Here is a 27,310-nt window from a genome sequence, read left to right as displayed (position 1 = left end):
TACTGTAAAATAAGGAATTATGGTTGCTTGAGGCAGTGTTTCTTATATTCAGTAGCTGGATTCCAAGTAATTTTTTTTTCCTTTCTTACTCAAGAAAGTTTGTCCTAATGAACTTCCTGCCCAGTCATTCTGTTGCACCGAGGAGGAATTTTCCCACCAGGCCGTGTACTCAGAGTACAACTTTGACCACTTGCAAATGCAATCTTTGAATTTGTAAAGCTGCTGCATGTTTTTCTTCCAATGTCTTGCAACTGCCCAGCCAGGGCATGTGGAGGAGAATTTTTTTCCCAGGAAGTTGAGGTTAAACCACAGTGGCCATAAGAAGAGATGGTGGCTCTGTTAAGGAAAAACTCCATTCCTGGGGAAGAACTTGCAAGTTAAATGTATTCTCTGACTGTGAAACTCCTCATGTGTACAGGACAGGGCCTGGGTCCTGCCCAGGACCATTCTCAGTCCTCCTTGAGAAGACCAGAAGGAGCTGGCCCCTCTCCTGTGCATGTGAGTCTCTGCTGGCTCTGATCCAGGCAGGAGCTGCTGTGTGCAACCCCTGTGTGCTAATAATCCATTGTAGTAGATCTGTGAATAGATCTATGGACTTCACTGCGTGGGGTAGGTGAATGAGCATCTCTCTACTGCTTTGTGGTTCTCTTTTTACATTTTTCTTATTTTTGGTTCAGTTTTTTGATTTATTTTTTCTTTTTTTTTTTTTTTAATTGAGAGAATTCTGCTTGGTAGCCACCCAAAACAAGTCCTTTATATTTCGGAAGTTTGCCTTCAAGAGCCTCTATCAAGCTGAAGTAATCCTTGATTTAGTCATGTATTTGTAACCCTAATATATACTAATTGGGGAAAACTCATATTGTATGTGGTACCTGTCATGTAAATGCCTAAGTGAGTAGTCCATATTATGGAAGTATATGTTTATAGACTCAAAAGTAATTGTTTTACTTTATAAAACTTTATTATTACTTAAATTCCTCTTCTGCAATTCAGTTATGACCTACTATACCCTTTTAGTCATTAAAATTATCAAATCATGTAGTTGCAGCATTTTTAAGCAGCATCCAACATTTATCTGGGGACAGGGAGACTATTTGTGCTTGTTTTCCCACCATCTCTTATCAGCTGTGCTGCTATCCCTGATGTGCAGTTTGTAGATTAACTGTTTTGTAAGTGGATGCTGAAATTGGTAGCCAAGGCTAGTCAGAGTTGAGGGAATTGGCTCTTGTGTCTATGAAAACACTTGCAGTCACAGAAGAGAGAGATTAAAAGGTTTCAGGTGTATGTGAGTAGTTTATTCGTGTAGATGTTGCTGTTTAATTCTGTAATCTGGAGATCTCAGGCTGGGTCTTAAGCCTGTATTCTATGTATTATGTGTGGTCAGTCTTTCTAGGCAGCTGACATTTCAGTTGGCTGTACGTGTTTTAGCAAGGATAGATGAATGGAACATATGGAGTTGATTATTTTTTTGGCTATAGGAAGTGGATTTTTGTGCATTAAATATAGTAACTTTCTTTTTTTAAAATATCTGACAGGAAGCTTCCCCACTCCCAGTGAATTTTTTTTTTTTAATAAGAATACATGTAACTTTCTTCACTCTCATTTTGTGCGATGTAAGCTGGAAAGACTGCAGTGTTTAGTCTTGGTCTTGTACCAATAAATGACATAGCATCACATGAATGTTTTAAAAGATTAGGTGATATTTTATAAGAAAACATAAGAAAAAGACTGGTTTAAGTCCTTCCGCTGTGAATTCATTGATATTCAAAGTAAAGAAGAGTATGCATTATGTTATTGATCTTATTCTGCTGAAAACTTATTTATTTTCCTTTTGTATCTTCTACCTGAGTAGTAAGCCTGAAAAAGTAACATGTGTTATGAAGGGGAAAGGTTGGGTGAAATTGGTAATCCAAATTAAATACAAATAATACTCTCAAGTTTATAGAGCCTGTGGGTGGGTGGACTTGGCAGATCTATCCGTTGTGGTATGTTAGACTTGAAAGAGCATATGGAGATGATTATTTTCTGGCATTTTGTAGTAAAAGTTTTTGAAGAAGGAAGTTTTAATTTTTTTTTCATTTAATTTTTCTTTTTTTTAGAAATGAGGTGAAAAATAGGAAGAGTAACATTTTTTGCATTGAGCAGCAAAATAATTTGTTGAAATAGCGTATAAAAAACCAATTTATTTGAAGGTAAGCTGCTAAAAGAAATTCTCCTACTGTTTTCCTATTGGCTGTCTTGTTTTCTGAAGGCAGCGAAAGATCCTGTGCAGCTGGGACTAATACAGGATCCAGCTGTAACTTTTTTTTATTGTTGTTCAGATGTCCGGTGATGGTCAGATCTAAGTTATTGTGTGGAAATTCAGTAAAGGAAAAGGGTAGGGTGGGAAAAAAGTGACTCTCCATAAAAGTATTCCAGTAAAAGCAACAGGAACTAGGAGTATCCATTTCAGAATTCTGCCATAAATCCCATCCTGAAATACTTAAACGCCTTCAGATTTTGCTGTAGACTTTAAGTCATCTAAGAGTTTTTGGTTAATTTTTTAAACAGAAATGAAGTTAGCTGGTTGGAATGGGAAAGTGCCTGTTCTTTCAAATTACTTAATGGAAGAAGATGCTGTTTTCTCATTCATAGTACAGGGTTTTAGTCCAAACAGAGTTCTTTACTCTCTTGCAATGTGTAATGCTACAATGTGGAATAGATCAAACAGTTTTTTGGGTTTACTAATTTCACTTACCCTGTGTTTCATTAGTCTGTTTTACAGAACCTAAGTATGTAAGAAGGGGAGAAGCCTAATACCTTTCCACAGAATTTGGTTTTCCTATAGTATATTTGATGCTTCCAGCTCTGTCTTTTAGGTATTTCCAAATCTTCATTCCAAACTTCACTTGCTGAGGGAGTCCATCAAATAGCTGCCTGAATTTCAGAGTTCTTTTACTGTTACTCCAAGCCTTTAATTTTGAATGTCATTACTCAATCAGTTTATAATTACACTAGTCTAATTTAAGAAGTTTAATAACAATAGTATACAAATTATAAGTCCTGATTGACTGAAAGAGCTAGCTTCAAATACTGAGAGTTATATCCATCATTACTGACAGTGACATGAATTTTAAAACATAATTACTGTTTCAAACATAACCTGGGTATTGCATTTCTTTCCATGTGCCTTAATTGATTGTTGATATTAATTTTTTTTTTGTTGGAGAACAAAGCAAAAAGGGTGAAGATTTATGGTGAGTCTGTTGGCTGTGGGATAACCTGGCAGTTTGCCCCTCAGTCCTAGAACAGAGCAGCAACAACAACTTATTTTCCTTCCTGAGCAAGTAAGAGCTGATCTCTGGCTTCAAAGTGGACAAACACTATGCTTTGAAGGCAAAACACTTCTAATGCAAACCAATTGCAATGCAAAAACATCTGTGATGTCCTTCTTTTACATAAAATGTTTTAAATGAATACCATGCAAATGGTTTGCTTTACCCCCCCACTTTTTTTTTTTTTTACATTTGCAGGAATTAAATAACCAGTACTCCATTTTATTCGTGTTTAGTAAGAATGGTAGTCAGAGTTCTTTTCTCCCCAATTTTTAAAGGCTGTGATCTTTACGTGAATTGTGAAGAGCCTAGAGGAATCTCATTCAGTTAATTGTTTTCTTGAAGTGTAGGTCAACTTCCAGTGGATTTTGCAAAATTGGTTCTATGTAGACTCTGCCAATGTCAAAGACCGTTAATATACAGCAACTAGAATGAGAAGCTTGGCTTGCAGATTTGCTTTAGGATGCTTTGGCTGTATTCATGACACATTATAAGGAAAATTAAGAAAATATTTGTGGCTTAAGAATAAAATCTGCCAGCTAAGTTGAAGAAAGTAGTATGATGAGAGAGAGAACACTGCATTACAGCTATTACTGTAATGTGGTTTTCTCTGGAGCTCGTACAGACTTAGGAGATGATTTTCTAATGTGATGGGAGAGTATCAAAAAGTCCTTCTCACATTGGAGAAATAATAGTACAACAATTCTAGTAAAGGTTTGGCTTTTCACTACCTCATTTTACATTTTGAAGAAAGGGTTTCCTGCTGAACAAACACATGTTGGTCTGATAGCATTTTCCTGTATTTGAATTGTGAACAGTCAAATGACTCAAAAAAATTTATGTTGAAGTAGATACAGGGTTTTAGCATAGAATATGTGCATACAATAAATCTATTCAACTAATCAGTCTGCTTCCTTTCTCTCCCACCCCCTTGCAGCTGGAAGTTCATCAGCTCCTGCTACTATATCTAGCTTCCTCTCAAGACTTTCTGGGATAGAGTTAACAGTGGTGGCAGGCTTTAGTGAACAATGTCGTGATTATATTCTGTGGGTCTGTATAAGTTGTCATTTTCCATTGCTGCTATTTCTAATGGAAAATATGTCATCTATTTAGTATGAGCATGTTATGTGTGCCGTGCAAAGTTGCATGCTGCAGGATTTAGTGAAAGCATGTACATCATCATTAAATCAGTATATAATATTTTTAGATTTCATTAGTGACCAATTTGGCATTTAAAATGGAAAATTTATGATATGGTTTTATTTTCATAAGTTCTTAGCTAGGATAATACAGGATGGTTACACTTTCATTGTTAGTTTGTAATTAATTATGCTTTGAGGTTCTTAAGTGTATGTTAAGATATTTTGAAGTGCAGCTGTGGAAGAATTCAAAAAAAGAAAAATTAGATGTTTCCAGTTGTCTTATCAGTTGTGAACTTCATGATAAAATACTTGCAGTCAGATCTAATGATATCGAACAACCTGATTAAAAACTTCCATAACTGATTTTTGTTGACCTATTTTCCCCCCAAAAATTACAATATAATCTTTCAGAACCAGTTTCTGGACATTTGGAGATACTGGTTAAACATCTGCAGGGTCAGATGGGTATGGCACTTAGGTGTTCTGGTCGAGCTTCAAATACTTGCAACAAAGTTTCAAGGTCCACTTTATTAAGACATTTAAAAATGGTAGAACGGATGCTATGATTGAAGAATCTTTTAGAAGTAGTTTTTGTATGATTTTGGAGTGGACTGTACACTGCTGGCTGTGTAGATACATGTCAGGATTATTGGGGACAAAAGTCTAGGCTTAATAGTGCCACTGCTTTTATTACCAACAACTTTTCTCACTGATCAATACTTAAAACAATAAAGAGTTTACATGTGAATGGTGTTCTCCAGGTGTTTTGGACTCGCTGCTGCACTGTCCATGTCTGTGATACACAGAAGAATTTCTGAACTGCATTAAGTTTTCCCACTGTTTAATATGTGAGCTGTGTCGGTAGAGCTGCAGACACTGTTGCTACAGAGTGCCTAACAGAAGTTATAGCTTGGTATTTCTGGTTGCCCTAAGGCAAATTTAGGATAATTGCAAGTATGTTAATATGAGTCAGATTTTTTCAGTCTTACACAAAGTTTGTCTTTGTGTAATGAGAGCTTGTGCTAGGTAGAGCACTGTTCTGAAGGCATTGCCTCTTTGGAGAGGTGCTTAGCAGAGGCTACATCTAGCCACACTGTCAATGGAGCTGGTATGTGCAGGTGACAAAAATCAGTGTTTTCTGTAGGTTTTACTCATTTAGGAAGTGGTACCTTTTATTTTTACCTTCTGTGCCATATTGGGGGGTAGCAGAACTAAAACATATAGTCCTACTTGATTGTTTCCCAGTCATCAAAAATGTTTCCTATTTCAGCATGACAGGATGAAGTGGAAGTCTAAGAAAAAGAATGTTTATTAATAGGAGCAGTGGAAGCTGGTGGACTGAAAAACGAGATTGAGGGTTGAATCTCAGATGCTTACATTTTCAGGGAAAATGCTGAATCTCAGAGACATTGAGAGTAATAAAACTAAATTGCTTAGATCTTTGAAGTTGTATGGATATTTTTTTTTCTTAAGTTAAGTACTTAGCTGAGAAAAATGACTAAGTTATTTGAAAATAAAGTACAAAAGATTATGTGTTCAGATTATTTTTCACTGATCTCTGGAAGGAATGCAGTGATTTTGCCAGTAAGGGGCAGAGAAAACAGCTTAGAAAGGGCAATGTAATATTTCAGCAGATTTAGTTAAAACAGTTGGGGAAAGTTTAAATAGGAAGAATGTATTTATTCAAATGAGTTTTTGATCAGAATGCCAGGAGGTCTGCCTGGAGTATGAAAAATCTTTCTTTTTGTAACATATAACTCATGTCTGTGCTTAGAAGAATTTCAGCAGATGTTGAATGTGCTCTCTTTTGGAAGTATGGTGAGACAGATTTGGTATGACTGCTGATGGTCTTTTGCCAAGCAAAGAGAGACCAGGGGTTTGACCTTACGGTAAGTGGATCCATCCAACAGGCTTGTTATCAGTGGGCCAGATAAAAAGCTCTCTTATATCTGAATTAGTGACCTGTCAAGCTAATTGTTTCATGGTGTGATGGCAACCAACAATTCACAAAAGCTAAGTATACTCTCTTCTGAGAAATCTAAAAAGCTTTGCAGTCTTAAACTAAGCTTTGCTATTCCTTCACCAACAAATCTATGAGTAAATTCCTGACTTTCTCTGTGCCCTCTCAGACTTCAGGCAATGTGGCCAATGAGCCTTTTGATGTAAACAGTAAGAAGATGGAGCAGTTCAAGCCTAAGATAGCCAAGAACCAAGATGCTGTATTAGCTCTAGTGCATTTCTCTCCAATTATTGCAGCTTAGTGGTTTCCATAGCAGGTACCAGGGTTACTTGTTTTGGAGGAGACTGCAGGAATTTCAAAGGCTTACACAACGTCAGGCATCACATTGTGCAGAGTTGTGCATCCTGGAATCTGTCTTGTTTTGGGTGAATGTAAATGCTGCTCGAGCAGTTACGTGATAGATGAGCAGTCCTGTGTGGCACTCTGTGGCTGCATTTGGAGACATTCCCCAGGGAAGGAAGATTGCTTTCAAATCCAGCAGTTGTTCCACCTCCTTCAGTGTGCAACTGATCTTGGAAAATGAATAAATAGAAAGCTTCTGCAATAAATACTGTTCTGAAATCTTACTCCAGAGCTGTGGGGGAAGGGGGGGAAATGAACTTTGCCTTGCTTTTTCTGAAAATTGGATTGTGTGCTTTTAGAAACAGCCGGCAATCCTAAGTAACAGCTAATGCTCCTCACTAATGAGTGCAGTGCTGTGAGCAGATCCCTTATTGCCAAGAGTAGATGTTACTGGAAATTTGTGACAGAAAGCCTGTCTGAGCCCCAACTGTTTTTCTGGGAACACAGTAGGTCTGATGAGCTGTGCCTGAATATTGAGTAGGATTTGGGGGTATTGCTGGCGCTGACCACAGGGTCTAGGCTCCAGGACCCCCCTTGCAGCTGCTCAGCAGCATTCCTGTCAATTTTCCGTGCTGCTACTCGAAATGGATCTGACAGGAATGTCTGCTACTACTCTGGTATATTTGCTTTTTAAGTCTATTTTCCAAGGTCTATCCTAGGAAAAAATGTAGGTGCCTGCCAGCCAACCATTTCCTCTTCCCAGTAACTCGGGGTGACTGGGGAAACACAGCCGTTCTGTAAGGGTAAAGCCACATTGCTACAGTCTTATTCTTTTTTCCTCTCATACCATTTCAAAAGCTGAAGGAATCAGTGTTTTTGTTTGCCTCTTCCCCACCCAAGGTGTGATGAAATGATCTCTGCTTGGAAGAGGAGTTGTCCTATCCTTGGTATGAGGTGCTTGGATCCCGGAGCTGAAAGACTACATTGGCAGCAGGACATGTGTAGTTAGTCCAGTTGTTCACAGGGACTACTGGGAGATGGAGTGTCCCTGCTTTCCTTTTCATCCAGACATACTCCTTGGGATTGTTGTGAGAAAGAGTCTTGTCCTGACTGACAAGGAAAAGAAGTAGACAGAGGGGTATTTGCTCTCCTGTCAGTTGTTTAAACTGTGCCTCACATTCTACAGAGCTGCTGGGAGTCATTGCAAATGTGCTGAAGTGAACACAGAACCAAATCCTGGGCAGTGGCTGCGGTACTTGAGGCGATCCAGCTTCCCAATCTGTATGGGCTCCCACATGTTTGATCTGTTTACCATCAGCACTCTGAGCAGGTCACTCTCCTGTGCTGGTCAGCCAAAGAGCTGTTTAAAGATGAAGTGTTATTTAATTCCTGTCAATGTTGCCTATATGCTTGACTCAATCAAAAGTCAACTGTTCTGTCACAGAAATTAGTTCATGGGACCATCCAGTCCCTTTCCATCCAATTCTTTCTATAATTCTGTCTAGTAATATGCTTCAGTTGTATTGGGCAAAATCATAAATACCCCAAGTTAAAAGGTACATCCTGCTACTATTGTGTGGCTTAAAAGATCTTACTTGTGGAAAGCTATTGCATCTACACATTTTAATTTCAGAATTTTCCCTTTTTGCTGCAGGCAAGCAAAACCCACTGCTCTTTTGCTGCCCTTTCTTTGCTCTGTAGTGAATGGAGGGTTTCAGTTAAAGACATGATATCTCTAATGTGCCACTTAGCTATGCTGTGCATAGTTGGCATGGTGATCTGTTCCTTTCACCTTCTAGACAGTGTTGAGGGGGAGCCCTGATTTCCTTCCCAAGACTCCCACTTGAAAAGTGGCTGTTGTTCTGCATTGCAAGTGGATACATAATGTGCTATCAGCTTTTACCCGTGGTGTCTCTCCTGGTATTATTGCAGGATCATTCTCTTGCTCAAAGGGTGCTAAAATATTTTGTGACCTGGATCTTGCCATGAAAGTGTACAAAGGAAATTCAGAATTTGCAGATTTTTGCTCTGTGAAGACTGAATTTGTGTTAATGTATACTATAATGTAATGTACTCTAAGCAAAGGCTTTCAAATGCAAAGATCAGAGAAAATTTGTTTGATTTCAGCTATGGCACTACATAAATTCCCCATTTGTTTCTCCAGTTTTGCACATACAAATGCTCCACAGAGAGAAAATTATTACTGAGCTTTCCCAAAATCATTTAACTGTGAGACTCTGCCTTGTGGCATATATAATGACGAGGGGAAAAAAATTGTTTCTGTTTGACAGTATTTTGTTGGCCTGATGCAATGTAAAGAAAAGGCTTGAGGTTACTTCTGGAAGAGTGGTATCTGTACTTACAGTGGTGGTATTACTACTCAAAGCTGAATGTGATCACCCACCCTCATTGCTGTGCAGAAAAGAAACCAGATGCAGTCATTTTGTTAAAAAGCTGAAAGCATAGTAAGAAAATTTTAAGGCAATATAAATGCCCCACTGTCCCTAAGCCAGCAGGACTGTGCATCTTCACTTACAGTGCTTGGCACTGCACAGCATTACGTTTGTCCCACATTACTTCCTTGTTACCGTTTTCCATGCTCGAAGAGGACTGTGATGTTAAGATGTGATAGTGTGACAGTGTGTAGCTGTAACACCGAAATCAGGATGGTGATTCACCAGAATTCCTGAATAGTAAGTGGTAACTGATATTGATGAAGGCACATGTTGTGTTGGATAGTATTTCCTGTGTCTGTGCTAATCTGTTCATAGCCCTCTCTGAAACACCAGTGTGGCCAACATCTCCCTTTTTTAATTTCCACATTAGCTGGCATAAAATTTTTCTGCACTTCTTAAATATGCATGGATATGCATATTTTAACACTTTATATTATTAATGCGAGTATTAATGTATTTGGGTAAGAGACTTAGAATGTTGAGTTAAACTCAGCTTTCTTTTCATATTCAGTAATTTGTATTTACATATTTTAGAAAGAAAAGTTGGCCTAGAAGCATCTTCTGATCTTGAAGCAAGAGTAGAGTGACTTCAAAAGAAAAACGCTTCTAAAAGGAAATCCATGCTTATCTATTATTAATATCAGGTTGAACTACTTTTAGTATGTAGAGAATACAGCCTGTAAGGGTGGGGTTTTCGGGCTCAGCTAAACTGGTTTTAGGGCTGGCCGACCTCCAGGGAGTTGCTGTCCCCTGTACCTTTGTGCTGCCAGGGTTTTCTGCTGTGCTTATTTTGTTGTCTTGGGCAATTCTGTGGTCCCTTGGTGAAACCATTTGTTTCTGCTAGACTGGGGAAAAAACAAATCCAGAAAAAGCTGGATCCAGGCATCGAGTGGCAAAGCAATGGAGGAACAGGAGCAGGTATCAACTCATTACCTGTGAAGTACTGCTCAGATCTTGTCCCTGGGTAGTTTTTCTTCTTTCTCCCCAGGTGATGCTTCTTTATTTGATTGAAAGTGTTTCTTTTATTTAGTGGTTGCAAATCACTTCGTTTCCTAATGGAAATACAAAAAAATGTTGAAATAAGACACATTATTGAAATAAAGGGGGTAAGTATAATGTAGTGACCTTCAGTACTGGCTGCTCATGAAAATAACAGAGCATGGACGTTAAAAAAGAAAGTCATTAACTTAAACACACCCTGCTTTCTAATGGCCAGTATCTGTGTCAGAGGCCTAATTAGGAGCTAAAAAGCAAGGGAGGTGCCTCTCCAGTTTCTGTGGGTATATCTGTGCAGGGAGGTGAAGATCTGAAAGTTGCTGTAAAGCACCTCTTTGTGCTTCGGTGCCGTTAAGAAGGGCAGCTCATCGCTCCCAGGCAGGATTAGCAGCTCATGCGAGAGCTCTGGGAAGCCTTTCTACTCTCCCTTCCCCTGCACAGCTGTTGGTGTTCTCTGCACACACGGTTTGTAAAGACACATCTGCTGTTGCTGCTGACTCCTCTTCCTTTTGTACTCCACAGACAGAAACATTTGCAGGTATCATGTCTCGTGTGACATCTGAAATCAGATGGTTTTTGGGAGACAGATAAAATTTTCCTTCCCTCCAAACCAGTGTTATCTGAACCCTGATTTTGCACAATTTTGCAACTGCCTACTTTCTGCTTGACTGGAGATGTTAACACATGAACAAATTATGTATGGTTATTTCTGACCTGAACAAAACCACAATCTTGCCTTATTTGAAGTAATTATTACAGGTTATAAGAAATACTGTTTGTTTTTTACAGGAGATGATTTCACACTTGGTGGTGCAGTCACCCTGCTGGACCTTTTCTATATGGAATAAAAAAATGTATTTTGTATTTCCAATTGTTTTATGCTTTTGTCCATTCTTAAAAAAAAAACCTACACAATTGTGTATCACTGATATAATAAACCTACTTTGCAGTGAAAGCATAAGAAAAAAAATCTCGAAGGTTTAGCAGGTCAGAGGGAAACTATTACCTCTAAATTCCTGAAAATTTGTATGTGGTATTTTTATGTGGTAATGGTATTAATATTTTTTGGGTTCCCATCTTCCTATTATTAAAAGCACAAAATTATAATATTTTAACTATAACTTTCCTTCAAAGTATGTCCTTATCCTAGAGTAAAAAATGTTTTCAGAAACATCTTGTAATGGTGTGATTTCCAGCAGTTAAACAATAAGAATGATTGATGTGCGTTGGAGGTTCTCTTTGGGTTTGGCCACTAATGTGATTTCTGGCCACAGAGTCCCTCGTGATTGAAAACTCAAAATAACTCTGCAAGCCGTGGATTCTGTCCTAGATTCCTCATACCACCAACTGATGATTTTTTTGTGTGTGAAAGGATATTGTGTACAGGATTATTTCCTCTCTTAATGGAAGTGTCGTTGCTCCTATGCTGGAACATGCTCAGCAGTGACTAAATAGCAAAGATTCACATAGTAAGGTAGTTAAGGAAACAGCCAAATCCAGCTGGTTTTACTGATTCGATTTAATGTAGATACAGTTTGTTTCTGTACTGTGAAGTGAATCTATTCATAAGGATGTCCTCCTACAAAAACTTCTATGGAATTTTTAATAGCCACAAGTGGTTGGAGCATTGTTTATACATCTTGTCTGAAAGCTGGAAAATGTTCCTGTAATCAAGTTTAGAAAAAAAGGGAGCATGGAGGGGGAAAGGAAGAGAGAATAGGCTGAGAATATCCGTTGAGGCAAATGTCCTGAGACAATTAGATTTGTTCTCAGAGTTGAATGTATATTATTTTAAAGGCCAGAAGAAACATGTCTACCATTCAGTGTATGGATGAGGATAGGTTTGTTTAGTTTTAAGCCTTGCTTTGTGTAAATATCTTTACACTTGCAAGATGTTTCAACTGCAGCAAAATTAAATTCCATCTAATTGTTCTTTGCTTGGATTGCAAATACTGAAGACCACTAGTTTGGGACTGACACAGAAGGGACAATATTTATCTTTATGAAACCTAAAAGTCAGCTGAGCAATGAGAGTCAGGGAGTTGTGTTGCTTTGTTGTTGGGGTTACAGAATTAGCGTTTTGTCTGTGTTAGATACTGTTAGATGTTTGCTTTCTTCTGGTTGTGGATATTTTACTGTGCCCTCTTGAGAGACTGAACTCTGAAGTCAGTTGAAGGGGTCAAGTGAGATTGCTTCGGACTTTGGCTGGTGACTGGCAATCGAAAGGCTAATAAGTGAAATTAAACACAGGGGTTTTGATTCTTAAAATACCATTGGAGAGCTTGGAAAGTACTAGATTTCTGTTTCCTATTATGGGCTTTGCTCCTAGTTTTCACTAATCTGTGGGAACTTTCTTTGCAAGCTGAGCTGTTGCAGTTCTTTCTCAATCTCTAAAAGTTCTTGATTTTTTTTTTTTTTGGTACTTTCTAGCTCAAAAATGCTTCATACTGAGAGTTGTGGGATAATGCTCTTCTTTGGATATTGTACTTTGGCTGTCTGTAGTGGAGAATTATTTAACCAGGTGACATCACGACTGATGTACAATACACTGATTTCTGCGGTGAGGTGCAGTTTGTTTTCCCTAACACAGTATAGTAAACAGAACTGTATTAAAAGTATGTTCCAGTCAGTGTTGTTAATATCCAGTTACAGGATATTAATTTAAGTACAGTTAGTTCAGTTACAGGAATCGAACTCTATAGGCCAAGTTGGAATATATTAAATACACTGCTATTTTTTTCTGTTGGTAGTAGGAGTAGTATTGCAATGTATATGGTGTAGTGTGTTTGTTTCTTTTGGTTTGGCCAAAATATAATTAGCATGTGCAACAACTTTGTTTCTCATAAATAAAATATCAGTAGTATATTGACTTTCTATTTACTAGTACCTGAAGCTCTGAAGTTCTAGAAAAAGGAAATGCTCTCCCTGTAAGCTAAAAGATTTTCACAGAAATTACTTACATTGGAACATTGTCTTTAAGTAAAGATCAGAAGATAGCATGAAAGCATGCTGCAGCTGTAGCTTGTTCACTGTACTGAAATGCTTTTGGTCTTTTTTAGTGTTTAAATGTTCATGCTAACTCCTCCCATCCTGTCTACTTTGTGTTTAGATTGGTGAAAGACAAAAAAACCAGAAGTGACTCAGGACAGCTAGAAAATTTGGTTTACAGAACAAATAGATAATATGTGCTCCATGAGTTGTTCTGTGTGAAGGATTATGTGAATACAGGGTTGAAAAAGAAGCGTTCTTGCTGCTGGAGGCCAAAGGTAGCCCCGGGAGATGTCTTGCCAGAGCTGATCATCCCTTACCATGTACCTGCAATGTTTGCTTAGGACAGTAGAGATGTTTTAATCCACCATTGTTTGTTGCCCTCCAATGTTAGTATTTCAAAAGCCTTAAATGAAATACAGAAATATTGGTAATGTTTGTTTTTAAAAGAGTTGACACAACAGGGGCAGTAGACATAAAGTCATATGTCCTCCTGGAGTGGACACCTTCCAGGCTATAATGCCACATGGAGTCTCTCAAGAAACTTTTTTTTCTGGTTCACTGATTTTCCCACTGATACATTTTCTACAGCATAAAGAGCAGCACTGGAGAAGGGAGGCAGTGATGATAGACAACCAATAGAAGGATGATAATAAGGCAAACATCTTCAGTGTCACACACAGTCCAGTTCATGTGACTGCAGGATGGTGCACTTGGGGGTGATGCTGGCGAGTCAATCATCCCTTCTCTGTGCTGGTAATGTGAGGGGAAGGAAAATGCTCTCTATACCAAGTTTCTAGAAGTTGAGCAGTACTGTAACTCCCACTCAGTTACATCCTGACTCTTCTAGTCTTGTCAAAAGACACTGAAATATTTTGGCTCTGATATTTAAATACCATTATTTAAAGATGTTGCAATAATGTCCGGTTTTATCTAAGTGCTCCTCAAGTGCAGAATCTTCTTTTCCAGCAGACTGCTTGTCTTGTATCTGGCAGATAAATACTTGATGTTATTTCCTAATGCAAAAGGTAGTCTGACTCCATTTAGCTTTTTTCCTTTTTGTCTAACAGCATCATTAATTATACTGTGAGAGTTGTCTGTACTGTGGCTGTGATCAGAGGAAAGGAAAATACAGCAGACAGTATTTTGGTCCTGTAGGAAAACACTGAGATGTTTGATTTGTCTTTTTTGTGGGTTGCTTGAGCATAGAAAACTGTTACAAATTGTGTTGGTTCCAAAAAAAGCAATTTTGCTTATTCTAGATATTCCAAACCCGTCTCAAGGAGTCTTTACTGCACAGCAGAATAAGGGAGAAGAAACTGCAGTGCCATTCACTTGTGTGCAGATTTGGGAAGGACTTGTAGTAGTGGCTAATCCAGAGATTTTGTAACTCAGCTTGAAGAAAAAGCATCACCATCTATGAATTCTAAATATTTAATGCTTAAAGATAATTTTCTGTTTGAGTTTTGATTAGCATTTCCAATTGCCAGCAAATGTGAGAGTCACCAAAATGTCTTGCTGAGGCAAAGGTTAAAAATTCAGCGTCTCTTACTAATACTGCTACTGTAAAACTGCAGTGTAATTTCATCTATAATACTGCAGAAATGCTTGAAGGAATGTGCTTCCTAGCTGAGAGAGTGATTATATATGGTTTGCCTATATTGTAATCAACATTGGGTAGCAGTATTAATTTATTTTTCTGATTGTCAGTCCTCAGGTAACTAGTTGGAGTATTTGTGGTGTGTGTATGTACATAGTGTCATTAATTCTCCTTGGTTTAGGATCATAGAGTAAACATGTAAGACAAAGATGTGATGTAGGCACGTGTATTTATAAGGTTTGGTGTGGAAAGAATCCTACCACGGTTTGCATGCAAGGAATTTTTAGGTGTGGGTGGATTTCTGATGAGATGAAGAGAAAAAGCAGGTTAATGTATTGGAGTCTGGTATTTGTTCAACAGAAGACTGTCATTTCCTAAACTGAAAGTAATTTAATCATGTTTGTATCTGGAGTAGTTAAATGAAATCATTTGCCATAATTGCTTCATGTCTAACAAGGTCTGTCGCCATTTGGATTTTGTTATGATTCAGATTCTAAAAGGAAAGGAGCTTAACCACTGGATGTTGAAATAATCAATATATTTCATTATTATGATTCAAACAGAAGCTCTTTTCCAACTGTGTTTAAAATTCTCTTCTCAAACTCAACTTTTTCTTGTAATCCTGTTGCTACAGTCTGTTATATGTATATAGGACATAGAGCAGTGGCCTTGGCTATCCCAAAGGACTACATTTGTTGTGTGCTGCTGTTACATACCTTATTAATTATTTTTGTTGTTCCATTTTACTGAGCTGGAAGGAAAAGCTGTTCTGTAATTAAGGAGCTATTTCCAAGAAAGTGGGTAGCGTTAGGATTGTTATTATAGGATCATTGCACAGGAGGTGAATATTTGTGGTTGGTGTCTAGTGCTGTACAAATGAGCAGAAGTAATCTCTGTCTAGAGAAGTTTCTTGCTGGAGAACATCTTATTGTTCAAAGAAAAGCAAAGGTTTTGTGCAAATAATTTCTGCTGTTTGCTGGTTTTCAGACAGAGACAGAGGGTAAGAGTTGGGTGACTGACGGACATGCATTTGCATCCTCTAGCAACTGGTTTTTATCAACAGGATCATACATTTGATTTAGCATGGCCAAGGAGAGACCCAAAATCGACTTAAATACTACAGACTCACCTAAATGATGTTATGCAAGTCCCATGTTTGTGTTAGATAACTGATTCTGCTGCTGTATTTGTGTATCCTGCTGCTGGCAGGTGTTTGGTCTGATGTGTGTTTGTTGGGTTTTACCTGCCTGCATCTCTCTCTCCAAGCAGCTAAATAAAGGGGCACTGCTGGGGTTAGGTGAGGTCTGAAGTCAGCACCAGGATGTACATCTTGTGTAGAGCATTGACTATTCTTTGGCTATTTTCTCTGGAAGATAGTCATATCTTCTGAATTGTAATTAATTTACATGAAGTATTTTGGCATGTTACTGATATAATAGGAATTATATCCGACTTGAATATGACAATTAAGTTGTAGAGCCAAATCTTACCACATTGTATGATAACAAGATTCCTTTCATTGTCTGTTTTTCTTTTGAAAGATGGATTCTGTCCATAGTAATTCATTCAATTACCTTAGTCAGGATTTTTGTAAAGCAGATTACAAATATATTTGATTTAGGTTTCATCGGTGTTGTTTGTTTTGATTTGGTTTGGGTTTTTGCCTGAAAATGATGTAAAAGTAATGTCCTGATGTTTCATGTAAACGTATTTTTTCTAATCAGTTTATTAAGTTTTCTGCAATGATGAGGTATGTTTGCAAATGCTAAAAAATTGTACATTTTGCTCTATTCCAGTGCCTGATGACCTGTCCATGGAAGAAAGAGAAGAGCTTTTAAATATTCGTCGCAGGAAAAAAGAACTGATTGATGATATTGAGGTAATTGACTTACTGTAAAGATCCTTAGAACCCTGCTTCAGTAGATTAGGTTACAGTAGGCTGCAGACCTAGATATGAATTTCAGGTAATGGTTTTAAAAGCATAGAAATTACTTAAGCTAAATACTCCTAGGAGTGGACAGTATTTATGCCTCATATGTGTGCTTTTAAAAATATTAACTTCTGAATTTATGTAATGCAATATGTCCACATTTGATTTGTGTAATCAAAAACTTATTAAACAGCAGATTTGCATCCAGGATAGGCGTGAGTGAGAAATGTGGGTAAAGAAACCTTATTAATTGATAATGGCAGCTTGGTCCTGGTGCTCTGACATGAGCACACACTGGGAGTGAAGGTTCATGTGTTTAACAGTCATTCAGTTGTGGTAATATCTTTAAATATAGACCCTAAGATTATTCACTTTTCTTCAGGTAAATAACAAATATTAGAAAATAAAATCTAATAACTGATCATATTATTATACGATAGATGATTTCAAAAGGTGTTCTAATGTAGGCTAATGTATTGTCCTTCCTTCTTTTGACAGAGATTGAAATTTGAAATTGCTGAGGTTATGACTGAAATTGATAATCTGACTAGTGTAGAAGAAAGGTAAGTAATGCCAACATATGGACATGATTCAATAAGTCCTTGGAACAGGTCTTCCTGGAACAGCAAGTAAAAATACCTTCCTCCTGCTAAACAAACAATGGATCACCTTTATTTAGTCTGTTATAAAGTCTCTGAAGCCTGACTTTATGTCATGCTGGCGTGTCATGTGTTTGGATAGAGAATATGTTGGATAGAGTGTAATATCTTACTGTCCGGTTGATAAGGATATGTGTCTCTGAAGCTGCAATCACTTAAAGGAATTGAAAATAGTAACATAATTTTCTCCATTATAAGAAGTGAATGCCTTGGTTTTGTAATAGAAAGTACAAAGTAGCCAAATGCAAATTAAAAGCTCATCCAGAAATCGTTGTTTTTGTAAAAGAGTAACTGATGACTACTTGTTGTTTCTTCTTTGTCTCCATGTGTAGCAAAACTACACAAAGAAATAAGCAAATAGCCATGGGAAGGAAGAAATTCAACATGGACCCTAAGAAGGTAGAGAATTTTTTTCCACTTGTCAGGAATCGAGTTTCTGCTTGATCTATGTATGATCTATGACAAATACTTTCATGTTTTTCTTAAGAAACATTTCTGATAATGTAGGTTCACAGCCTTACTTGCATGTCCTGTAACACGCTGAGCAGAGGGTTAAACTGGAAGCAGTCATTAAGTCAGGTGCCAGCTGTGTGCTTCTCTCACTTAAGCAAACCTTTGATAATGGAGGTTACTTATCAACAATCAAATATGCCAGGTATTGATTGACCTGGCTTGTTTTGTACCTGATAGAGGTGTTCTATGTTGATATGTCAAATATAATTAAAAAAAAGTTTGTTCAGTTATTAGTGAGGCCATACTTTTTTCTTTAGTGCTCTCCTGTTTTTATCTTTCAAAATATCTTTACCATGTTTAATTTGTTCTCATGCAGACTTTCCTATTTGGATATCTAAAGTCTGTGAAAAAGGCACGTGTGAACATTTGTATGTTTGTATACATGTGTGCTTATGGATGTGTACCCATCTGACTTGTACAAACTTGGTTACCAGTGCAAGAAATCTGCTCCTCATTTAGCCAAGAAGTAATGTAGTTCTTTCTGGAGTGCCCCTATGTTTCTTAAATAGTTGTTACTTTTCTGGAAGATTCAGGGACCTGCACATGCTCTTACAGACCTCTCCTGCACTGTTTAAGAGCTTCTTTGGCATATTTGACCTTTAGTCTTTGCTTTTCATTTTTCTCCTTCCTTGCTTTGCTGTCTTCTGTTGTTTGCAACTGAGATTCCATTTTGATTTTGGGAAGAGTATTCCTCAAGGTCTTTTTGGAAATAATTTAGCATTTGTTTTTCTGTGTCTTTGACATATTTTCTTTCCAATTGTATTGAATTCAGTTACATTTTGGTGGCTTTTCTGAAATGTTCCAAGTACAGTTGTGGCTTCTGTTCTTCAGGCTGTTTTCAGTTTGCGAGAAACTCTCAAGTACAAGAACCCTTTCTAAACTGCTGGCTGTGTCTTTCATTTTTATTTTCCATTTTGGTGACTGCCTAACTTCTGTTGAGGGCAGACCACCCCCAAATACCCTGGTAGTTTCCTGTTGTCCTCCAGCTCTTTCAAGTCCTAGAAGTTTGTGGCAAAGTCACAGGGTGATGTCAGATGCTTTCATTCCAGCATTAACTATTTTTTGTTACAGTTCTTGCTGGATGAAATTATTTCTATAAATAGATGCTGTGGCCACATTGCTACTGTAACATAATTTAAATGTGGTAAACAGACTTAGAGTAGTAATTTCTTAATGCCTGTGATCAGTGGTGGCTGCAGTAGCTGTCTGCTCTAAAGCTGGGTCATGGTGTTTGCAGCTTAACTATGTTAAGTTACAGACAGCTAAAATACACTTCCTTCTGATGCTGGGAAAGCTACCTTGGGTTCTTTGGGAAAAGGATGTTCTTCATTCATAAACAGGAGGGGGAGGATGATCTCTAGATTAAAGAGTGCCAAAGAACTGGGTTGAATAATAATACTTGGGTTGAATCCACCAAGTTTCTTCCATTAAAACCAGGTAGCAGAGGTCTCATGTTTTCATATTAGCAGGAACACATTGAGGTAATTTTCTTTCATCACTTCTATTTGAAGGTCTTTACACCTTCTAGAGTGTTTGTGTGGAGCAATTCTCCCTTGCTCCCTCTGAAAATAGGTGTGTTTTATGGGCTTCCATGATGTTACACCACATACCTGTGTGTTTGGATTCAGTGAGCTTCAAGAATCCCTGTGCACATACAAAGTTGTGCTTGAAGTTTGCATTGCTGGAGTTGGTATTGCCTATGTTGGGCCCAGGAAATGAATTCTCTGTGACAAAAGCAGAGTTTAAATGACTGCAAAATTTGTAATTGAGTTACTGTTAGAGCAGTGAAATTCAAAGCAGATTTCGTTGCAGTGGCTTAAAAAATCCGTGCAGTATTTGTGAATATTGAATATGTCTGCAGCCATGAGTTTTGTGTGGGGAAGTTAAACTAGTACAGCTGTCATCTGTCTCCTGTCAGTCTAGAGAAAGAAAATTTGCATCAAGACAAAAGATAGCGTAGGAGGTGATGGGGGTTTGCTTGGCCTATTTTGCCGTTTATTCCAGACGCTGAAGTTGTTGTCCCAGACAAATTCCTTTTCCTGTCTCTTTGACTTCTGGTTCTTTAACATCTTAGGAATAATAAAAAAAAAAAAATCCAGGAAAATGAAAATTCACCTAATTTTTGCAGTATGGTAAAATATCTGCTTCTGTGCACAGAAGTTTGTTTTCCATACTTCTAGTCATGTCCATTACCAGTATCTTGTACAACTTCAAAAAACCTATTCAGATTATTCAGTCTATTTATACCAGGCATGAATAATATGGTCCAGGTGTTGAACAAGGGAATCAGCTACTTCTAATATCAGAGGAAAGATTCTCTTTTGATTGTCAAAGATGAGAGCTTTTTGGATAACATGGGATGGGAAAAAGCTCTATGTTTTGTAGTCAAATATTGTACAAATAAGCTTTGAAGGGATCAGTTTGGAGGAAAGCTCAGCAATTTCTGCTCAAGATATAATGGATATATTCTTTGTAAAGAAATCATGTCTGTTGTGAAATGACTTATCAATATACTAACTTGTCAGAGTACTAGCCTGGCATTGAAAGTTTTCAGATGATGATAAAATTGTTTTGAGAGGAATTGCATTTCTAAAGAAAGCTTTGAGCTTTGTAACATCACAGGTCACTTTCTTTGTTAAATTAGGTCAGAAAATTGACTTTTTTTTTTGTCAGGCAGGTAGCCATTTCATTATGAAAAACTATAATTAACCAAACAGAAGGATAATAAATTTTTTGAATGTTACTGGAGGGCCACCTGTGCTATACAAAAAAAAAAAAATTTTTTTTAGTTGCAATGAAATAAATAATACTCCACTTGCAGAAATTGAAAAACTAATATTTTGAAACTCTGAAATATTCTAGTAAAGCATATTAGTAGTAATTTATTAACCTCTTTTGTATATATTTGGAAGCCAAGACACTAAGGTTACTTAGAGTTTCCATTTCTACTTCTCACTAGCACGTTGTTACAGTTTGAAGAAATCAGCAGGAATAGCAACATCTGTGCTGGGGTCTGTGGGGTGTGAAGAAGATTGTTATCTCTGCATGACCTACTCAATGTTGGAACATCCCTTCCATCCTTTACATAATCTCTGTATAACTCTTAGTCTCCTTTCTTTGCTGCTTTGCAGAGAGGTCTCTGGGCTTCCCTAGAGTGTGCCAGTTGTAGGGCTGTAATTTATGGAGGAGTAGGAGTCCTGGGGCTTGATCAAGTACCCTCTGAGGGACAGGGTAAGACTCTCCACCTGCCTTTGGTAGCAGCCTGACTGAGCAGCCCTTTGTGCCTAGTGTAGCTCCAGTCCTTTGTGAATAGTTTAGTTCCAGCACAACCAGAATTCACTGATAATCCCAGTGTCAGCGTAAGCTCTTTTAAACCGGTTTCAGTATCTTCAGCTGTGACTTCCTACTGCAAGTAGTGGCTTGATGTATTGGGTTGCAGTTTGTAGTTATAGCAGATGCTTTATTTTGTGTCATGGTGGTAATTAAGATGTTTTGATGTACCTCTTCATTATATGATTTTGCAGATTAGAGCTCTGCAGACATTTATGCAATGCTGGGAACAGGCCAGCTCACACATTTGCTCCAAAGAACAACATGGAATCATTATTCAATTAATATTTGATCTTTCTATGGTCAAGGGATTCAAGCTGCCACCTAGTACTTCTAGCATTAAAAATGTGTTCTCATGTTCATCTTAAAAACAGTACTAAATATTGCTAATCTAACTGAAAAACATTTGTTTACCATTTTATTAAAAAAAGAAGAATCTGTAGGTTAATGTAATTCTTAATGTGCTGTATATATGTCTGTGTCAGTATATTAATACCAAATGTTATGAGCAATATTTACATAAGTGCTTGTGGAAGAAGACATAACATTCCCTTTCCTCTGGAATTGCTCTTCCTAGGGAATACAGTTTCTGATAGAAAATGACCTCCTGCACAACACTGCAGAAGACATTGCACAATTCCTTTATAAAGGAGAAGGATTAAATAAAACGGTAATCGGAGATTACCTCGGTGAAAGGTAAAGTAAAAATATTGAAACTTTGCTCTTGAGCTTACAAAGCACATTTAGAGGTTTTGGGTAGTTCCCTTCCCCTTCACAGGCTGCAGGAGAGAGCTGCTCGAGTACTCTGAGATCTGTAAAAGCTACAGTGGGGATGTAAAACTGCTACAGTATTGTAATAGGCTTTCTTCCTATTAGGTTGTTATTTTTAAATGGGTGCATTGTGGAATGATATTTAATTAACTATAGTTTATTATTTTGAGTAAACCAAAACATTTGTCTGTAGTGCAGAATTTAATACCACGAGCTTTTGGAATGTTTGAGAGTTGTGTTGCAACACGACTGGTAACTCTTGGTACTATGTCCAGAAAAGGAATGATTTACAGTCAGTAATAATTCGACAGTAAAGAAATTACTTATTAAAACAGGTACTTCCTGGGACAGTAGTTACAGGCAGGTTTGAGTGTTGTCACTTCCCTGTATGCAGATTTCCCATTTCCAAGGAGGTGTCTCCAAGGGCAGCTGCACCCAGTCGTTATCAGTCCTGGTACAATAAAGATGCAATGTGCATATTTATGCCCACTGTTGCAAAACACAGTCAGAATGCAAACAACTTCCATTGCTGTGCAACCCAGGAATTGATTTTGGAAAAGGCAGCTGAGAGAGGCAGCAGTGCAGAGGGTTGGAGTGTGTATGAACATGCTGGCACATGCTCCAGTGCCACCTGGGGAGCTCTGGAAGGTGACTCATGTAGGATGTGCTCCTAAATGTGGTGATGGGTTGTGGCAGGTCCCTTTTGACACACTCTTCAGTCTGCTTCCAGCATCAACAGCGTGGTTTTTGCTCAGCAGTTTTCATCTTGGCTTTCATAGGTTCAGTGAAAGTTTTTACTGTAATATGAGCATTTTGAAAATAGATCTTTGTTATGAAGTCTCTATGCAGAATATGTAGACATGCCAACAGTTTTTGTAAAACAATTATGTCTGAGGACAGTCTCTCTTACTTTGCCGCACTCTCTCAGGGGCCCATCGTGAATTACTTCTGTATTCTAGCTAAATATAGCTGAAGACAAGACCAGGTTAGTCAACAGAATGAAATATTTATATAACATTCTGCCATAAAGAGAGATATTCTAAATTACTGGCTTTTTACAGCACTCAGCGAACTGAAAAAAGTGAATGGTAAAATGGAACTAGATAACACTTAAAAATAGCAAAAATTATAATAAATAAGGGATTAACTACATCCCAAAAAAAGTTAAGATTTCTTTCTATGTGGGTAAGTTTTCACGTATTTTTTTAAGGGGCTTCCTGGAGCTTTTGTGTTAGTTGGCTTGTGTCTTTGGAGGTATACCCAGCACAAGTACTGCATGCCTGTAAGCAAAATAAATAATTTGCTTAGAGTAAAAACATTTCCCTCTGGAGTGCTCTCTTTTATTACGCTCTCATGCCACTTTGCTGAAAAGTAGTTGCCCAGTTGAATTGCGCATTGCTAAATTTGATGGGAGTTTCTTGGATTTGCTGATAAAACTGGTGTGTTTTTGTGTAAACAATGTGGGAACATGCTAATGAATGAATAGTTGGTTTTAAGGTATTTACTCCTGAGTGTTACAGGTTAGTCTGACTATGCAGTTAGTCAGCAAAGCAACAGATAATTCTTGGTGGGTGCACACCTTTCTGCTTTCGGGTGGAGGCTGATATGCAACATTCTGTCTTGATGATGTATTTAAAGCACACCCTGAGCATTATAAACTTTTTATGCTTCTGGCACATTAACTCAGTGATGGCATAGGCCAAGTTCTGTCCATCCACATAGTTTTGTGTTCAATAATGTTTAAATGTTACTTTTTTGTTTAAACACCCTAGTGTCAAACAAAGCATAATTTGGCTGATGATTTACATGCCAATATAAAAGCAGGGTGAGAGGAAGCCCATTCAAAACCTATTCTGATATTAATAAATTTTGTTGTAGCAGTTTCAGAGAATGGAGTAAGAGTAAAGTACACGCTAAGCAGCTGTTCTCAAAAGCTGTTCTTTTTCTTGGATACAATCAATAGAAGCACTTTTGTTTGGTATCTTTGTACATAAATGAAGATACTGCTTTAATATTTTCTGTTCTTAGAGTGGAAAAAGATAGTTTGTGTGTTATGTGTTGTATGGCTAAAGAAATTAGTCTTACATTAACCATTGTTTAAAGAATTCATGATGATTTCTGTAAAATACTTTTTACTGAATAAATTTCTCAGGTGTTCTCTGATGTTGAGGCAGCTGCAGTATTAATAAATGTGAAGCAAAGAAGACAAGGCCATTGTTAGGTCATTTAAATAAGCAGTTCCAAAATAATTTCAAATATACTGGCTTTTGCTAGTCTACTAGCAAAAACAGGCAAAGCACTAGTGTTAAATATTAAAATACCTCTCAAATGTGTAGATTATTTCCAGTGACTTTATTTGATCAATATGATTGTTTATTTCCTTATTTATTTCTGGAAGCAAATTGAGATAACTAACAAGTCTTTAAAGGTCAGAACTATAATTGTCTATTTCCATTTTTGTCTTTCACAGAGATGAATTTAATATTAAAGTTCTTCAGGCTTTTGTTGAACTCCATGAGTTCGCTGATCTCAATCTTGTACAAGCCTTAAGGTGAGTAAATTCTTTCTGTTTTTTGACCTGAGCTTCCTTTTTCAAATTGCATGTTTATGTGAGTCACTGTGTTGATTTATTCATCAGAAAGCTGCTCTACAGCTCAGCACAACTGTACAAATTACTGTGCAAGTGAGCAGAGACAGCTCTGTTTAACCCTTTTGATGGCTTGTGTGTGTGCTGCCTTTGAGGGTGAAAACTCCTGGCTATTTCAGACAAATACAAACAACTAAAACAGCTGTTAGTCCTTGGTGTGTCTGCCATATGTGGACATTTGAAGATCTGTTTTATATCTTAGCACAGAGATAGGTTAACAAATAAATAAACTCTTTACTTAAGTCATTTTCTTCCTCCTTTTATTCCACCTCAACTTGTCCTTCTGGGCAGAGAGGGGGAGAAATCTGTTGACCACAGTCACTGATTATGTTGAATCACAGAGAGGTAAACTTTGAAACAAGTGATTTCCTTCTGCTTCCCTCAGTTTCCCACTTGTCATGTGAAAGAAAGTGTGATATCTTAGTATATTTTTTCCTTGCTATGTGAACAGTTCCCTTGATTTATCTGGGTTGCTTGCATACAGTGACCTTGTGAGATCCCTTCTCATCTTGGTGAAAATCTGTAACAGATTGAGCAAATTAAGTTGACTTAGACAGTTCTGCCTGTTTTTTTGCTGCAAGTGACTCCCTCCTGACACCAGATAAATGGAAATGTCCATGTGATCTTTGTTTCTGGTGCAGTGCCTTGTGATGTGGAGTCAGAACAGCTTTGCTATGGTTGAGTGATGCGGTGATGATAACTTGAGCTGCCTGAGGCTTGAGCCAAAGAAGCCTTTTTCTGTGGCTGCTGAAGCTTGTCTGGGAAGCTTCATATTCCTGTCTCTTTTACCCAATTTGATGTTAGGTTTGACTTTATTCTTCCTTAGCAGCTGCTACTATTAAATGTTTGTATTTTGGTAGCTTACAAAATTGGTGATCTGGGTTGGAACCTTGCACGAGGTGAGTAGAAGACAGTATATAGAGCTGACAAACTAAAGATGGCCTGTGACACTTGAATATAATGTCCTAAAATAAAAACTGATGATGACAGGAATAAATGGTTGTTATATTGGCATCCAATGTATAGGGAATAGTGAGAAATTGTTTTGCATGGCAGAGCATGTAACCTTGCTGGTTTAGATCCTGGTTTAATTCAGATAATTCTTTTGCTAAGAGATAAAAGAAAAAATGATGGAATTTTTTGTAACATTTTAGTGCCACAGTATGCCAAAATAAATTTGTGAAGACTTCTGTCCTGTATGCATTCCAGTGTACCTGTATGTAGAAATAATAAGTTACAAAAGTTCAACTCTGTATTCCAGTTCATGGTGCTAAGCAGCAGCAAGATCTGCTGCAAATATCACAAAATTACTGAAATGTTAATATGAGTTGTTCTTTTAAAGACCTAGGTCTGATTCTTGTAGGGTGAGCTTACAGTAGACAGGCAGCACCTTTCTAAGCAGTGGGGTTTTCTTGTTGTTGTTACCATTTTTAAAAGGTTTGGTATGACTTTAAGTAAATATGTTAAGTCTTTCTGTATTCCTTGTTTCTCTCTCCTTACACCAGAAATATTTTGTGTAGTGTGTCTTTTTACATTGTGAATAAAGTCTAGCTGACTGTTCATTGCTTTTTGTAGCCAGGAAACCCAGGGAGGATTGAACTCATTTTTTTCCCCCCATAGCATTCTCATGGCAAAAATGGGATGCATACAGAAAATTGTTTACTAGTCTGGAAAAAAGAGAGAGCCTCAGAATATGAACTGCCATATTATCTTGCCTGATAGCATGCAGTGTTGCTGGCTGAGTTACTGGGCTAGCCATCTGTGCATGTTGCTTTATAATAGCTCCTGACTTGTATGTTGAGAGATTGAGAACATATTTCTAGGACATTCTATATAGACATTGGTGATTTTTTTTTTTTTTTCCTTTTCCGTTTGGTTCGGATTATTTGTAATAAACATTTAATATATAAATATTGGAATGTGTCTAACAGCTATTCTTCCTTTCTGTAGGCAGTTTCTTTGGAGCTTCAGACTCCCAGGAGAGGCTCAAAAAATTGACCGTATGATGGAAGCTTTTGCTTCACGCTATTGCCTTTGTAACCCAGGAGTCTTCCAGTCTACTGGTCAGTCACTGCAAACAACAGGAGTTCTTAAGTACTTACATGATCCAAATATAATTTTTTATATATATGTATGTTCTTCGACATCTGATGTAAGGAGATAGTGGCCAGTTTGGAAGTTGAGGATAAAATAATATGTGAAATGAGATATACCTGAGAACTGAGAAAATGTGACTGTCTAATCCGGGAGGTGCAAGCTTATGGTCAAAATGCATTTTCATTTATAAAACTTCGCAGAACTGCGCAGAATGCCCTGGCATTGTTGGTCTGTTTGGTTATATATATAAGTAGTTTGCTCTTGATCACTTAATTTGAGGAACAGATAGACTGGGAAAAGGTTGGTGTAAAGCACGTCTGTAACAGCTAGAGAGGAAAACAGCTACTGAAAGCAAACTGCTGAAGATGCAGGCACATATTTCCTCTGTGTAACAGGTTTTCATCCTGCTTTTTCTTACACAGAATCTTGTACTTGAATTCTGGGAGAATTTACTATAATCAAAACCACGTCAAGAGGCATGATAAGATTTCCTTTGTCATCCTCTGATATTATCCAGTAGTGCTAGCATACCTTCTGTATGCCAAGAAATTGATTCCATGTCATT

General features: G+C 37.5%; 1 protein-coding gene across 2 annotated transcripts in view; it reads left to right on the top strand.

Annotated features, from left to right (window-relative positions):
• The window catches only part of CYTH3 (cytohesin 3), a 48,784-nt gene that overhangs the window by 8,261 nt on the left and 13,213 nt on the right, over positions 1-27,310 (top strand). Inside the window, exons 2-7 of one of the 2 annotated variants that reach the window (XM_085074667.1) lie at positions 16,595-16,677; positions 17,227-17,291; positions 17,720-17,786; positions 21,808-21,926; positions 24,472-24,552; positions 26,599-26,711. In XM_085074667.1, the coding sequence (XP_084930793.1) occupies positions 16,595-16,677; positions 17,227-17,291; positions 17,720-17,786; positions 21,808-21,926; positions 24,472-24,552; positions 26,599-26,711 (528 nt within the window). Of the gene's footprint in view, positions 1-16,545; positions 16,678-17,226; positions 17,292-17,719; positions 17,787-21,807; positions 21,927-24,471; positions 24,553-26,598; positions 26,712-27,310 lie in introns of those variants that run through there. The other variant, XM_085074666.1, reaches the window with a different exon arrangement.

This window comes from Lichenostomus cassidix, chromosome 14, assembly GCF_008360975.1.
Source record: "Lichenostomus cassidix isolate B80296 chromosome 14, HeHo_3.0, whole genome shotgun sequence".
Taxonomy (NCBI): Eukaryota; Metazoa; Chordata; class Aves; order Passeriformes; family Meliphagidae; genus Lichenostomus; species Lichenostomus cassidix.
The sequence above is the reverse complement of the archived record's forward strand: the minus strand, read 5'-3'. Positions and strand labels throughout refer to the sequence as shown.